At 58.3% G+C, this 13949-nt stretch overlaps 1 protein-coding gene across 1 annotated transcript in view; it reads left to right on the top strand.

Moving 5' to 3' along the window:
* Window positions 1-13949, top strand: part of LOC137344317 (FYVE, RhoGEF and PH domain-containing protein 2-like) — a 590021-nt gene that overhangs the window by 161789 nt on the left and 414283 nt on the right. The window contains exon 8 of the mRNA XM_068007178.1: window positions 13115-13173. Coding sequence (XP_067863279.1) covers window positions 13115-13173 — 59 coding nt within the window. The remainder of the gene's footprint in view (window positions 1-13114; window positions 13174-13949) is intronic.

The following is a 13949-nucleotide window of genomic DNA, read 5'->3' as shown; positions in this document are numbered from 1 at the left end:
CACTGCCCATTACTGACCCGGTTACACTGACCGCCGGTCACTGACCCGGTTACACTGCCCATTACTGACCCGGTTACACTGACCGCCCGTCACTGACCCGGTTACACTGCCCGTCACTGACCCGGTTACACTGCCCGTTACTGACCCGGTTACACTGACCGCCGGTCACTGACCCGGTTACACTGCCCATTACTGACCCGGTTACACTGACCGCCCGTCACTGACCCGGTTACACTGCCCGTCACTGACCCGGTTACACTGCCCGTTACTGACCCGGTTACACTGACCGCCGGTCACTGACCCGGTTACACTGCCCGTTACTGACCCGGTTACACTGACCGCCCGGCACTGACCCGGTTACACTGCCCGTCACTGACCCGGTTACACCGCCCATTACTGACCCGGTTATACTGCCCGTTACTGACCCGGTTACACTGACCGCCCGTCACTGACCCGGTTACACTGCCCATCACTGACCCGGTTACACTGCCCATCACTGACCCGGTTACACCGCCCGTCACTGACCCGGTTACACTGACCGCTCGTCACTGACCCGGTTACACTGACCGCCTGTCACTGACCCGGTTACACTGCCCATCACTGACCCGGTTACACTGCCCATTACTGACCCGGTTACACTAACCGCCGGTCACTGACCCGGTTACACTGCCCATTACTGACCCGGTTACACTGACCGCCCGTCACTGATCCGGTTACACTGCCCGTTACTGACCCGGTTACACTGCCGGTCACTGACCCAGTTACACTGCCCGTCACTGACCCGGTTACACTGCCGGTCACTGACCCGGTTACACTGCCCATTACTGACCCGGTTACACTGCCGGTCACTGACCCGGTTACACTGCCCGTTACTGACCCGGTTACACTGACCGCCCGTCACTGACCCGGTTACACTGCCCGTTACTGACCCGGTTACACTAACCGCCGGTCACTGACCCGGTTACACTGCCCATTACTGACCCGGTTACACTGACCGCCCGTTACTGACCCGGTTACACTGCCCGTCACTGACCCGGTTACACTGACCGCCCGTCACTGACCCGGTTACACTGCCCGTTACTGACCCGGTTACACTAACCGCCGGTCACTGACCCGGTTACACTGCCCATTACTGACCCGGTTACACTGACCGCCCGTTACTGACCCGGTTACACTGCCCGTTACTGACCCAGTTACACTAACCGCCCGTCACTGATCCAGTTACACCACCCGTCACTGACCCTGTTACACCGCCCGTTACTGACCCGGTTACACTGACCGCCCGTCACTGACCCGGTTACACTGACCACCCGTCACTGACGCGGTTACATTGCCCGTTACTGACCCGGTTACACTGACCGCCCATTACTGACCCGGTTACACTGACCGCCCGTCACTGACCCGGTTACACTGACCGCCTGTTACTGACCTGGTTACACTGACCGCCCGTCACTGACTCGGTTACACTGACCGCCCGTCACTGACCCGGTTACACTGCCCGTTACTGACCCGGTTACACTGACCGCCCGTCACTGACCCGGTTACACTGCCCGTTACTGACCCGGTTACACCGCCCGTTACTGACCCGGTCACACCGCCCGTTACTGACCCAGTTACACTGACCGCCCATCACTGACCCGGTTACATCGCCCATTACTGACCCGGTTACACTGACCGCCCATCACTGACCCGGTTACACTAACCGCCCGTCACTGACCCGGTTACACTAAACGCCCGTCACTGACCCGGTTACACTGCCCGTTACTGACCCGGTTACACCGCCCATTACTGAACCGGTTACACTTACCGCCCGTCACTGACCCGGTTACACCGCCAATTACTGAACCGGTTACACTGACCGCCCATCACTGACCCGGTTACACCACCCATAACTGACCCGGTTACATTGACCGCCCGTCACTGACCCGGTTACACCGCCCATTACTGACCTGGTTACACTGCCCGTCACTGACCCGGTTACACTGCCCATTACTGCCCCGGTTAACCCGCCCGTCACTGACCCGGTTACACCGCCCATTACTGACCTGGTTGCACTGACCGCCCATCACTGACCCGGTTACACCAACCGCCCATCACTGACCCGGTTACACTAAACGCCCGTCACTGACCCGGTTACACTGCCCGTTACTGACCCGGTTACACCGCCCATTACTGAACCGGTTACACTGACCGCCCGTTACTGACCCGGTTACACCGCCCATTACTGACCCGGTTACATTGACCGCCCGTCACTGACCCGGTTACACTGCCCGTTACTGACCCGGTTACACCACCCATAACTGACCCGGTTACATTGACCGCCCGTCACTGACCCGGTTACACCGCCAATTACTGAACCGGTTACACTGACCGCCCGTTACTGACCCGGTTACACCACCCATAACTGACCCGGTTACATTGACCGCCCGTCACTGACCCGGTTACACCGCCCATTACTGACCTGGTTACACTGCCCGTCACTGACCCGGTTACACCGCCCATTACTGACCTGGTTGCACTGACCGCCCGTCATTGACCCAGTTACACTGAACGGCTGTCACTGACCCGGTTACACTGCCCATTACTGACCCGGTTACACTAACCGCCGGTCACTGACCCGGTTACACTGACCGCCCGTCACTGATCCGGTTACAATTCCCGTCACTGACCCGGTTACACTGCCCGTTACTGACCCGGTTACACTGCCCGTTACTGACCCGGTTACACTGACCGCCCGTCACTGACCCAGTTACACTGACCGCCCGTCACTGACCCGGTTACACTGACCGCCCGTCACTGATCCGGTTACAATTCCCGTCACTGACCCGGTTACACCGCCCGTTACTGACCCGGTTACACTGCCCGTTACTGACCCGGTTACACCGCCCGTCACTGACCCTTTACACCGCCCGTCACTGACCCGGTTACACCGCCCGTTACTGACCCGGTTACACTGACCGCCCGTCACTGACCCGGTTACACTGACCGCCCGTCACTGACCCGGTTACATTGCCCGTTACTGACCCGGTTACACTGACCGCCCATTACTGACCCGGTTACACTGACCGCCCGTCACTGACCCGGTTACACTGACCGCCTGTTACTGACCTGGTTACACCGCCCATTACTGACTCGGTTACACTGACCGCCCGTTACTGACCCGGTTACACTGACCGCCCGTCACTGACCCGGTTACACTGCCCGTTACTGACCCGGTTACACCGCCCGTTACTGACCCGGTCACACCGCCCGTTACTGACCCAGTTACACTGACCGCCCATCACTGACCCGGTTACATCGCCCATTACTGACCCGGTTACACTGACCGCCCATCACTGACCCAGTTACACTAACCGCCCGTCACTGACCCGGTTACACTAAACGCCCGTCACTGACCCGGTTACACTGCCCGTTACTGACCCGGTTACACCGCCCATTACTGAACCGGTTACACTGACCGCCCGTTACTGACCCGGTTACACCACCCATAACTGACCCGGTTACATTGACCGCCCGTCACTGACCCGGTTGCACTGACCGCCCATCACTGATCCGGTTACACCACCCATAACTGACCCGGTTACATTGACCGCCCGTCACTGACCCGGTTACACTGCCCGTCACTGACCCGGTTACACTGACCGCCCGTCACTGACCCGGTTACACTGCCCGTCACTGACCCGGTTACACCGCCCATTACTGACCCGGTTACACTGACCGTCCGTCACTGACCCGGTTACACCGCCCGTTACTAACCCAGTTACACCGCCCATTACTGACCCGGTTACACCGCCCGTCACTGACCCGGTTACACCGCCCGTTACTGACCCAGTTACACCGCCCATTACTGACCCGGTTACACTGACCGTCCGTCACTGACCCGGTTACACTGCCCATTACTGACCCGGTTACACTGCCCGTTACTGACCCGGTTACACTGCCCGTCACTGACCCAGTTACACCGCCCATTACTGACCCGGTTACACCGCCCGTCACTGACCCGGTTACACCGCCCGTCACTGACCCGGTTACACCGCCCGTCACTGACCCGGTTACACCGCCCATTACTGACCCGGTTACACCGCCCATTACTGACCCGGTTACACTGACCGCCCATCAATGACCCGGTTACACCACCCATAACTGACCCGGTTACACCGCCCGTCACTGACTTGGTTAACCCGCCCGTCACTGACCCGGTTACACTGCCCATTACTGACCCGGTTACACTAACCGCCGGTCACTGACCCGGTTACACTGCCCATTAATGACCCGGTTACACTGACCGCCCGTCACTGATCCGGTTACACTGCCCGTTACTGACCCGGTTACACTGCCGGTCACTGACCCAGTTACACTGCCCGTCACTGACCCGGTTACACTGCCGGTCACTGACCCGGTTACACTGCCCGTTACTGACCCGGTTACACTGCCCATTACTGACCCGGTTACACTGCCGGTCACTGACCCGGTTACACTGCCCGTTACTGACCCGGTTACACTGACCGCCCGTCACTGACCCGGTTACACTGCCCGTTACTGACCCGGTTACACTAACCGCCGGTCACTGACCCGGTTACACTGCCCATTACTGACCCGGTTACACTGACCGCCCGTTACTGACCCGGTTACACCGCCCGTCACTGACCCGGTTACACTGACCGCCCGTCACTGACCCGGTTACACTGCCCGTTACTGACCCGGTTACACTAACCGCCGGTCACTGACCCGGTTACACTGCCCATTACTGACCCGGTTACACTGACCGCCGTTACTGACCCGGTTACACTGCCCGTTACTGACCCGGTTACACTAACCGCCCGTCACTGATCCGGTTACACCGCCCGTCACTGACCCTGTTACACCGCCCGTTACTGACCCGGTTACACTGACCGCCCGTCACTGACCCGGTTACACTGACCACCCGTCACTGACCCGGTTACATTGCCCGTTACTGACCCGGTTACACTGACCGCCCATTACTGACCCGGTTACACTGACCGCCCGTCACTGACCCGGTTACACTGACCGCCTGTTACTGACCTGGTTACACTGACCGCCCGTCACTGACTCGGTTACACTGACCGCCCGTCACTGACCCGGTTACACCGCCCGTTACTGACCCGGTTACACTGACCGCCCGTCACTGACCCGGTTACACTGCCCGTTACTGACCCGGTTACACCGCCCATTACTGACCCGGTTACACTGCCCGTCACTGACCCAGTTACACCGCCCGTCACTGACCCGGTTACACCGCCCGTCACTGACCCGGTTACACCGCCCATTACTGACCCGGTTACACCGCCCATTACTGACCCGGTTACACCGCCCATTACTGACCCGGTTACACCGCCCATTACTGACCCGGTTACACTGACCGCCCATCACTGACCCGGTTACACCACCCATAACTGACCCGGTTACACCGCCCGTCACTGACTCGGTTAACCTGCCCGTCACTGACCCGGTTACACCGCCCATTACTGACCCAGTTACACTGAACGGCTGTCACTGACCCGGTTACACGGCCCTTTACTGACCCGGTTACACTAACCGCCGGTCACTGACCCGGTTACACTGCCCATTACTGACCCGGTTACACTGACCGCCCGTCACTGATCCGGTTACAATTCCCGTCACTGACCCGGTTACACTGCCCGTTACTGACCCGGTTACACTGCCCGTTACTGACCCGGTTACACTGACCGCCCGTCACTGACCCGGTTACACTGCCCGTCATTGACCCGGTTACACTGACCGCCCGTCACTGACCCGGTTACACTGACCATTACTGACCCGGTTAACCCGCCCGTCACTGACCCGGTTACACGGCCCATTACTGACCTGGTTACACTCACCGCCCGTCACTGACCCGGTTACACTGACCATTACTGACCTGGTTACACTCACCGCCCGTCACTGATCCGGTTACAATTCCCGTCACTGACCCGGTTACACCGCCCGTTACTGACCCGGTTACACTGCCCGTTACTGACCCGGTTACACCGCCCGTCACTGACCCTTTACACCGCCCGTCACTGACCCGGTTACACCGCCCGTTACTGACCCGGTTACACTGACCGCCCGTCACTGACCCGGTTACACTGACCGCCCGTCACTGACCCGGTTACATTGCCCGTTACTGACCCGGTTACACTGACCGCCCATTACTGACCCGGTTACACTGACCGCCCGTCACTGACCCGGTTACACTGACCGCCTGTTACTGACCTGGTTACACCGCCCATTACTGACTCGGTTACACTGACCGCCCGTTACTGACCCGGTTACACTGACCGCCCGTCACTGACCCGGTTACACTGCCCGTTACTGACCCGGTTACACCGCCCGTTACTGACCCGGTCACACCGCCCGTTACTGACCCAGTTACACTGACCGCCCATCACTGACCCGGTTACATCGCCCATTACTGACCCGGTTACACTGACCGCCCATCACTGACCCAGTTACACTAACCGCCCGTCACTGACCCGGTTACACTAAACGCCCGTCACTGACCCGGTTACACTGCCCGTTACTGACCCGGTTACACCGCCCATTACTGAACCGGTTACACTGACCGCCCGTTACTGACCCGGTTACACCACCCATAACTGACCCGGTTACATTGACCGCCCGTCACTGACCCGGTTGCACTGACCGCCCATCACTGATCCGGTTACACCACCCATAACTGACCCGGTTACATTGACCGCCCGTCACTGACCCGGTTACACTGCCCGTTACTGATCCGGTTACACCGCCCGTCACTGACCCGGTTACACCGCCCATTACTGACCTGGTTACACTGCCCGTCACTGACCCGGTTACACCACCCATTACTGACCTGGTTACACTGACCGCCCGTCACTGACCCAGTTACACTGAACGGCTGTCACTGACCCGGTTACACTGACCATTACTGACCCGGTTAACCCGCCCGTGACTGACCCAGTTACACCGCCCATTACTGACCTGGTTACACTGACCGCCCGTCACTGACCCAGTTACACTGAACGGCTGTCACTGACCCGGTTGCACCGCCCATTACTGACCTGGTGACACTGACCGCCTGTTACTGACCCGGTTACAATGACCATTACTGACCCGGTTACACTGACCGCCGGTCACTGACCCGGTTACACTGCCCGTCACTGACCCGGTTACACTGACCGCCCGTCACTGACCCGGTTACACTGCCCGTTACTGACACGGTTACACCGCCCATTAGTGACCCGGTTACACTGACCGCCCGTCACTGACCCGGTTACACTGCCCGTCACTGACCCGGTTACACTGACCGCCCGTCACTGACCCGGTTACACTGCCCGTCACTGACCCGGTTACACCGCCCATTACTGACCCGGTTACACTGACCGTCCGTCACTGACCCGGTTACACCGCCCGTTACTAACCCAGTTACACCGGCCATTACTGACCCGGTTACACCGCCCGTCACTGACCCGGTTACACCGCCCGTTACTGACACAGTTACACCGCCCATTACTGACCCGGTTACACTGACCGTCCGTCACTGACCCGGTTACACTGCCCATTACTGACCCGGTTACACTGCCCGTTACTGACCCGGTTACACTGCCCGTCACTGACCCAGTTACACCGCCCATTACTGACCCGGTTACACCGCCCGTCACTGACCCGGTTACACCGCCCGTCACTGACCCGGTTACACCGCCCGTCACTGACCCGGTTACACCGCCCATGACTGACCCGGTTACACCGCCCATTACTGACCCGGTTACACCGCCCATTACTGACCCGGTTACACTGACCGCCCATCAATGACCCGGTTACACCACCCATAACTGACCCGGTTACACCGCCCGTCACTGACTTGGTTAACCCGCCCGTCACTGACCCGGTTACACTGCCCATTACTGACCCGGTTACACTAACCGCCGGTCACTGACCCGGTTACACTGCCCATTAATGACCCGGTTACACTGACCGCCCGTCACTGATCCGGTTACACTGCCCGTTACTGACCCGGTTACACTGCCGGTCACTGACCCAGTTACACTGCCCGTCACTGACCCGGTTACACTGCCGGTCACTGACCCGGTTACACTGCCCGTTACTGACCCGGTTACACTGCCCATTACTGACCCGGTTACACTGCCGGTCACTGACCCGGTTACACTGCCCGTTACTGACCCGGTTACACTGACCGCCCGTCACTGACCCGGTTACACTGCCCGTTACTGACCCGGTTACACTAACCGCCGGTCACTGACCCGGTTACACTGCCCATTACTGACCCGGTTACACTGACCGCCCGTTACTGACCCGGTTACACCGCCCGTCACTGACCCGGTTACACTGACCGCCCGTCACTGACCCGGTTACACTGCCCGTTACTGACCCGGTTACACTAACCGCCGGTCACTGACCCGGTTACACTGCCCATTACTGACCCGGTTACACTGACCGCCGTTACTGACCCGGTTACACTGCCCGTTACTGACCCGGTTACACTAACCGCCCGTCACTGATCCGGTTACACCGCCCGTCACTGACCCTGTTACACCGCCCGTTACTGACCCGGTTACACTGACCGCCCGTCACTGACCCGGTTACACTGACCACCCGTCACTGACCCGGTTACATTGCCCGTTACTGACCCGGTTACACTGACCGCCCATTACTGACCCGGTTACACTGACCGCCCGTCACTGACCCGGTTACACTGACCGCCTGTTACTGACCTGGTTACACTGACCGCCCGTCACTGACTCGGTTACACTGACCGCCCGTCACTGACCCGGTTACACCGCCCGTTACTGACCCGGTTACACTGACCGCCCGTCACTGACCCGGTTACACTGCCCGTTACTGACCCGGTTACACCGCCCATTACTGACCCGGTTACACTGCCCGTCACTGACCCAGTTACACCGCCCGTCACTGACCCGGTTACACCGCCCGTCACTGACCCGGTTACACCGCCCATTACTGACCCGGTTACACCGCCCATTACTGACCCGGTTACACCGCCCATTACTGACCCGGTTACACCGCCCATTACTGACCCGGTTACACTGACCGCCCATCACTGACCCGGTTACACCACCCATAACTGACCCGGTTACACCACCCGTCACTGACTCGGTTAACCTGCCCGTCACTGACCCGGTTACACCGCCCATTACTGACCCAGTTACACTGAACGGCTGTCACTGACCCGGTTACACGGCCCTTTACTGACCCGGTTACACTAACCGCCGGTCACTGACCCGGTTACACTGCCCATTACTGACCCGGTTACACTGACCGCCCGTCACTGATCCGGTTACAATTCCCGTCACTGACCCGGTTACACTGCCCGTTACTGACCCGGTTACACTGCCCGTTACTGACCCGGTTACACTGACCGCCCGTCACTGACCCGGTTACACTGCCCGTCATTGACCCGGTTACACTGACCGCCCGTCACTGACCCGGTTACACTGACCATTACTGACCCGGTTAACCCGCCCGTCACTGACCCGGTTACACGGCCCATTACTGACCTGGTTACACTCACCGCCCGTCACTGACCCGGTTACACTGACCATTACTGACCTGGTTACACTCACCGCCGGTCACTGACCCGGTTACACTGCCCGTCACTGACCCGGTTACACTGACCGCCCGTCACTGACCCGGTTACACTGCCCGTTACTGACCCGGTTACACCGCCCATTACTGACCCGGTTACACTGACCGCCCGTCACTGACCCGGTTACACTGCCCGTCACTGACCCGGTTACACCGCCCATTACTGACCCGGTTACACTGAACGCCCGTCACTGACCCGGTTACACTGCCCATTACTGACCCGGTTACACTGACCGCTCGTCACTGACCCGGTTACACTGACCGCCCGTCACTGACCCGGTTACACTGACCACCCGTCACTGACCCGGTTACATTGCCCGTTACTGACCCGGTTACACTGACCGCCCATTACTGACCCGGTTACACTGACCGCCCGTCACTGACCCGGTTACACTGACCGCCTGTTACTGACCTGGTTACACTGACCGCCCGTCACTGACTCGGTTACACTGACCGCCCGTCACTGACCCGGTTACACCGCCCGTTACTGACCCGGTTACACTGACCGCCCGTCACTGACCCGGTTACACTGCCCGTTACTGACCCGGTTACACCGCCCATTACTGACCCGGTTACACTGCCCGTCACTGACCCAGTTACACCGCCCGTCACTGACCCGGTTACACCGCCCGTCACTGACCCGGTTACACCGCCCATTACTGACCCGGTTACACCGCCCATTACTGACCCGGTTACACCGCCCATTACTGACCCGGTTACACCGCCCATTACTGACCCGGTTACACTGACCGCCCATCACTGACCCGGTTACACCACCCATAACTGACCCGGTTACACCGCCCGTCACTGACTCGGTTAACCTGCCCGTCACTGACCCGGTTACACCGCCCATTACTGACCCAGTTACACTGAACGGCTGTCACTGACCCGGTTACACGGCCCTTTACTGACCCGGTTACACTAACCGCCGGTCACTGACCCGGTTACACTGCCCATTACTGACCCGGTTACACTGACCGCCCGTCACTGATCCGGTTACAATTCCCGTCACTGACCCGGTTACACTGCCCGTTACTGACCCGGTTACACTGCCCGTTACTGACCCGGTTACACTGACCGCCCGTCACTGACCCGGTTACACTGCCCGTCATTGACCCGGTTACACTGACCGCCCGTCACTGACCCGGTTACACTGACCATTACTGACCCGGTTAACCCGCCCGTCACTGACCCGGTTACAGGGCCCATTACTGACCTGGTTACACTCACCGCCCGTCACTGACCCGGTTACACTGACCATTACTGACCTGGTTACACTCACCGCCGGTCACTGACCCGGTTACACTGCCCGTCACTGACCCGGTTACACTGACCGCCCGTCACTGACCCGGTTACACTGCCCGTTACTGACCCGGTTACACCGCCCATTACTGACCCGGTTACACTGACCGCCCATCACTGACCTGGTTACATTGACCGCCCGTCACTGACCCGGTTACACCGCCCGTCACTCACCCGGTTACACCGCCCATCACTGACCCGGTTACACCGCCCATCACTGACCCGGTTACACTGACCGCCCGTCACTGACCCGGTTACACTGACCGCCCGTTACTGACCCGGTTACACCGCCTGTCACTGACCCGGTTACACTGACCGCCCGTTACTGACCCGGTTACACTGCCCGTCACTGACCCGGTTACACCGCCCGTCACTGACCCGGTTACACCGCCCGTCACTGACCCGGTTACACCGCCCGTCACTCACCCGGTTACACTGACCGCCCATTAATGACCTGGTTACACTGACCGCCCATCACTGACCAGGTTACACTGACCGCCCGTCACTGACCCGGTTACACTGACCGCCCGTCACTGACCCGGTTACACTGACCGCCCGTTACTGACCCGGTTACACCGCCTGTCACTGACCCGGTTACACTGACCGCCCGTTACTGACCCGATTACACCGCCCGTCACTGACCCGATTACACCGCCCGTCACTGACCCGGTTACACCGCCCGTCACTGACCCGGTTACACTGCCCGTTACTGATCCGGTTACACTGAACGCCCATTACTGACCCGGTTACACTGGCCGCCCGTCACTGACCCGGTTACACTGACCGCCCGTCACTGACCCGGTTACACCGCCCGTCACTGACCCGGTTACACTGCCCGTTACTGACCCGGTTACACTGCCCATTACTGACCCTGTTACACTGCCCGTTACTGACCCGGTTACACTGAACGCCCATCACTGACCCGGTTACACTCGCCGCCCGTCACTGACCCGGTTACACTGACCGCCCGTCACTGACCCGGTTACACTGCCCGTTACTGACCCGGTTACACCGCCCGTTACTGACCCAGTTACACCGCCCATGACTGACCCGGTTACACCGCCCGTTACTGACCCGGTTACACTGCCCGTCACTGACCCGGTTACACCGCCCGTCACTGACCCGGTTACACTGACCGCCCGTCACTGAAGTGGTTGCACTGAACGCCCGTCACTGACCCGGTTACACCGCCCATTACTGACCTGGTTACACTGACCGCCCGTCACTGACCCGGTTACACTGACCGCCCGTCACTGACCCGGTTACACCGCCCGTCACTGACCAGGTTACACCGCCCGTCACTGACCCGGTTACACCGCCCGTCACTGACCCGGTTACACCGCCCATTACTGACCCGGTTACACCGACCGCCCGTCACTGACCCGGTTACACCGCCCGTCACTGACCCGGTTACACTGCCCGTTACTGACCCGGTTACACCGACCGCCCGTCACTGACCCGGTTACACCGCCCGTCACTGACCCGGTTACACTGCCTGTTACTGACCCAGTTACACCAACCGATCATCACTGACCCGGTTACACCGACCGATCGTCACTGACCCGGTTACACCGATCGATCATTACTGACCCGGTTACACCGACCGATCATCACTGACCCGGTTACACCGACCGATCGTCACTGACCCGGTTACACCGACCGATCATCACTAACCCGGTTAAAACTGACCGATCCTTACTGACCCGGTTACACCGACCGATCTTCAATGACCCGGTTACCCCGACCGATCGTCACTGACCCGGTTACACCGACCGATCTTCAATGACCCGGTTACACCGACCGATCTTCAATGACCCGGTTACACCGACCGATCGCCACTGACCCGGTAACACCGACCGATCTTCAATGACCCGGTTACACTGACCGATCGTCACTGACCCGGTTACACCGACCGATAGTCACTGAACCGGTTACACCGACCGATCGTCACTGAACCGGTAACACCGACCGATCTTCAATGACCCGGTTACACCGACCGATAGTCACTGAACCGGTTACACCGACCGATCGTCACTGAACCGGTTATACAGGACTGACATTTGAGCCAATCTCTTCCATATCTCAGGAGATAAATGTGTTTAGAGAAGAACGAAGCAAAAGACTTTTCTGTCAGTGAATCACTTCAGCCAATTAAATCCCAAGCTTCTGTTTTTCTGTTTTAAAACCAAAGAATCACTGGAGATAATCTTTGAAGCCGCGAAACATTCGAACGCAGCAATCGCTGAATTGGTGAGTAAAAAAATCCATCCGTTCAAAGTACGGCCATTACAGTGAGTGTATAACTGGAACAGTGAGTGTATAACTGGAACAGTGAGTGTATAACTGGAACAGTGAGTGTATAACTGGAACAGTGAGTGTATAACTGGTACAGTGAGTGTATAACTGGAACAGTGAGTGTATAACTGGAACAGTGAGTGTATAACTGGAACAGTGAGTGTAGAACTGGAACAGTGAGTGTATAACTGGAACAGTGAGTGTATAACTGGAACAGTGAGTGTATAACTGGAACAGTGAGTGTAGAACTGGAACAGTGAGTGTATAACTGGAACAGTGTGTGTATAACTGGTACAGTGTGTGTATAACTGGTACAGTGAGTGTATAACTGGAACAGTGAGTGTATAACTGGTACAGTGAGTGTATAACTGGAACAGTGAGTGTATAACTGGAACAGTGAGTGTATAACTGGAACAGTGAGTGTATAACTGATACAGTGAGTGTATAACTGGAACAGTGAGCGTATAACTGGAACAGTGAGTGTACAACTGGAACAGTGAGTGTATAACTGGAACAGTGAGCGTATAACTGGAACAGTGAGAGCATAACTGGAACAGTGAGCCTACAACTGGTACAGTGAGCGTATAACTGGAACAGTGAGCGTATAACTGGAACAGTGAGCGTATAACTGGAACAGTGAGCGTACAACTGGTACAGTGAGCGTATAACTGGAACAGTGAGAGTATAACTGGAACAGTGAGTGTATAACTGGAACAGTGAGTGTATAACTG

Source organism: Heptranchias perlo, chromosome 27 (assembly GCF_035084215.1).
Source record: "Heptranchias perlo isolate sHepPer1 chromosome 27, sHepPer1.hap1, whole genome shotgun sequence".
NCBI lineage: Eukaryota > Metazoa > Chordata > Chondrichthyes > Hexanchiformes > Hexanchidae > Heptranchias > Heptranchias perlo.
The sequence above is the reverse complement of the archived record's forward strand: the minus strand, read 5'-3'. Positions and strand labels throughout refer to the sequence as shown.